At 40.9% G+C, this 2,749-nt stretch overlaps 1 protein-coding gene across 1 annotated transcript; it reads right to left on the reverse strand.

Annotated features, from left to right (window-relative positions):
- Positions 1-276: 276 nt before the first annotated feature.
- LOC134984344 (gastrula zinc finger protein XlCGF17.1-like) lies at positions 277-1,289 on the reverse strand (the record flags this gene model as incomplete). Its single annotated transcript, XM_063949946.1, has 1 exon — positions 277-1,289. A coding segment is annotated over one exon (876 nt), but the record flags the coding sequence as incomplete, so codon positions are not given.
- Between the last annotated feature and the right edge of the window lie 1,460 nt (positions 1,290-2,749).

Genomic DNA, 2,749 nt, shown 5'->3' on the forward strand with positions numbered 1-2,749 from the left:
TTCCGCACAGGAACAGCATTTTGTAACTCTGACCCCCAAGCACAAGTCTGGTTGGTTTGCAAAGCTGAGCTGTAGCCCTGCCCTTTGTTGGTGAGCTTTTACCATATAGACCTGTTTCACCAGGACTGAGTCACAGCCAACTGGCATCACCCACACCTGGAGCTCAGCTAGACAACCATTTAGGATTTGTACTGGGTTCTCAGTACCCGGAGCAAGAGACAAGTCATCTGCATAGCAGTGGTAGATGAGGACATGACATCTGATTATTTCACCCAGTGGTAACATGTATGTTGCAAAAAGCATAGGAGATAGGATAGGAACCTTGAAGAACAACGCATGGCAATGATGAGAATACTCCAGATTAAAATGGTTCCTCACCTGAGTGATATCTATTGTGTGCAACAAGAGCTGATTTATTTCTCAGAGTATAGAAATGGCCTCTTACCTGTGTGAGTTCGCTGATGTTTAACAAGATGTGAGTTTTGTGTAAAACATTTTCCGCACTCAGAACATGGAAATGCCTTCTCACCTGTGTGACTTCTGTGATGTCTAGCAAGATCTGATTTCCTTGTAAAACATTTCCCGCACTCAGAGCAAGAAAATGGCTTCTCACCTGTGTGACTTCTGTGATGTATAACAAGATATGATTTGTGTGCAAAACATTTCCCACACTCAGAACATGGAAATGGCTTCTCACGTGTGTGACTTCTCTGATGTGTAACAAGATGTGATTTGTGTGTAAAACATTTCCCACACTCAGAACATGGAAATGGTTTCTCACCTGTGTGACTTCTGTGATGTATAACAAGATCTGATTTCCGTGTAAAACATTTCCCACACTCAGAACATGGAAATGGTTTCTCACCTGTGTGACTTCTGTGATGTCCAACAAGATCTGATTTCCGTGTAAAACATTTCCCGCACTCAGAGCAAGAAAACAGCTTCTCACCTGTGTGACTTCTGTAATGTATAACAAGATCTGATTTGTGTGCAAAATATTTCCCACACTCAGAACATGGAAATGCCTTCTCATCTGTGTGACTTTGCTGATGTGTAACAAGATGTGATTTCTGTGTAAAACATTTCCCGCACTCAGAGCAAGAAAATGGCTTCTCACCTGTGTGACTTCTCTGATGTATAACAAGATCTGATTTGTATGTAAAACATTTCCCACATTCAGAGCAAAAAAATGGCTTCTCACCTGTGTGACTTCTGTAATGTCCAACAAGATCTGATTTCCGTGTAAAACATTTCCCGCACTCAGAGCAAGAAAATAGCTTCTCACCTGTGTGACTTCTGTGATGTATAACAAGATCTGATTTGTGTGCAAAACATTTCCCACACTCAGAACATGGAAATGCCTTCTCACCTGTGTGACTTTGCTGATGTGTAACAAGATCTGATTTGTATGTAAAACATTTCCCACACTCAGAACATGGAAATGGCCTCTCACCTGTGTGACTTCTCTGATGTCTAACAAATTGCGATTTGTATGTAAAACATTTCCCACACTCAGAACAGATCAGTGGCCTCTCACCTGCCTTACCTGTGTGGGGGTTAATACGCTTTGTGTCCTGTGTAAAACATTTGAAATCTATAGAACACGGAAACTCTGTATCTACTGTCAGAGCTGTAACAGATGCACCAATATCAGAGTGATCAGGAGAACATTTCCCAGGATCAGGGGGATCAGCTGATAGAGCTGGATGTATAATTGGGGTAATGGGGTTATCTCCTGGAGAATCCTGTCTACTGTCATTAACTGTTATGTCACAATCCGGGGATAACATTAGATGTCCTTCTGTGATATTCCTGCTTGTGTGTCCATCTGCTGGAAATAAAATACATTATGGAAATGTGACATTTTCTGTAACAATATTAATCTTGCAAACAATAGGAGATGACTTTCTGGGACACTTAATTGTAAATGTGTGTGTATAATAAAACATAACTTCTAATGAAGGCTTTATAATATTGTGTCTCAGACGATCATTTTGTCCACCCTCCTGAGAACACTCACAATAACAAATGTAATATTATAATAAGACTTAGATATCTCTCTCTCTTGTACTGGTAACTAACCATGAAGTATAAATGGAGATGTAGTCACTCGCCAAGTCCTATGTCAGCACCAATGTAAAACAATGGATGGGGAACATATCGTATGAATTGGAGATTCTAGATGAACAATAACATCAGTCATATGAGCTGATAGATCAGAGAAATGTCTCCTAACGTTACTCCTGGAAGCATTGGTAAGGTAGCATTCCTTTATGTGTGTGCTCATACGCTGGTAAGCCTGTACATGTGTTACTCACCCTTATATAAGGTATATTGCTACAGCAGAGTAGGTGTGGAACAAGGTACTTTACATGCAATACACCATATGATACCCTGTAATCATCATCATCTGCTACATTATAATCTACTTTCTCTTACGACCTAGAGGATGCTGGGGTCCATTTAGTACCATGGGGTAAAGACGGATCCTTTGGGAGCCACTGGCACTTTAAGAGTTTAATAGTGTGGGCTGCCCCTCCCTATATGCCCCTCCTACACGAGCAGAACACATTGGGAGAGAAAAGTACTCCTGCAGCATTGTTTGAAAGCTGGCCGGCCCACATTCACTTTAACACCCCAATGCTAAGGGGGAACAGAACGGACTCCACACAGCAGACTTGTTTTTTAAATAATACTGGCCGGTATTCATATGTGATATTATTGTGTTTTATATATATATAAAAAATCG

Source organism: Pseudophryne corroboree (assembly GCF_028390025.1).
Source record: "Pseudophryne corroboree isolate aPseCor3 chromosome 3 unlocalized genomic scaffold, aPseCor3.hap2 SUPER_3_unloc_5, whole genome shotgun sequence".
Taxonomy (NCBI): domain Eukaryota; kingdom Metazoa; phylum Chordata; class Amphibia; order Anura; family Myobatrachidae; genus Pseudophryne; species Pseudophryne corroboree.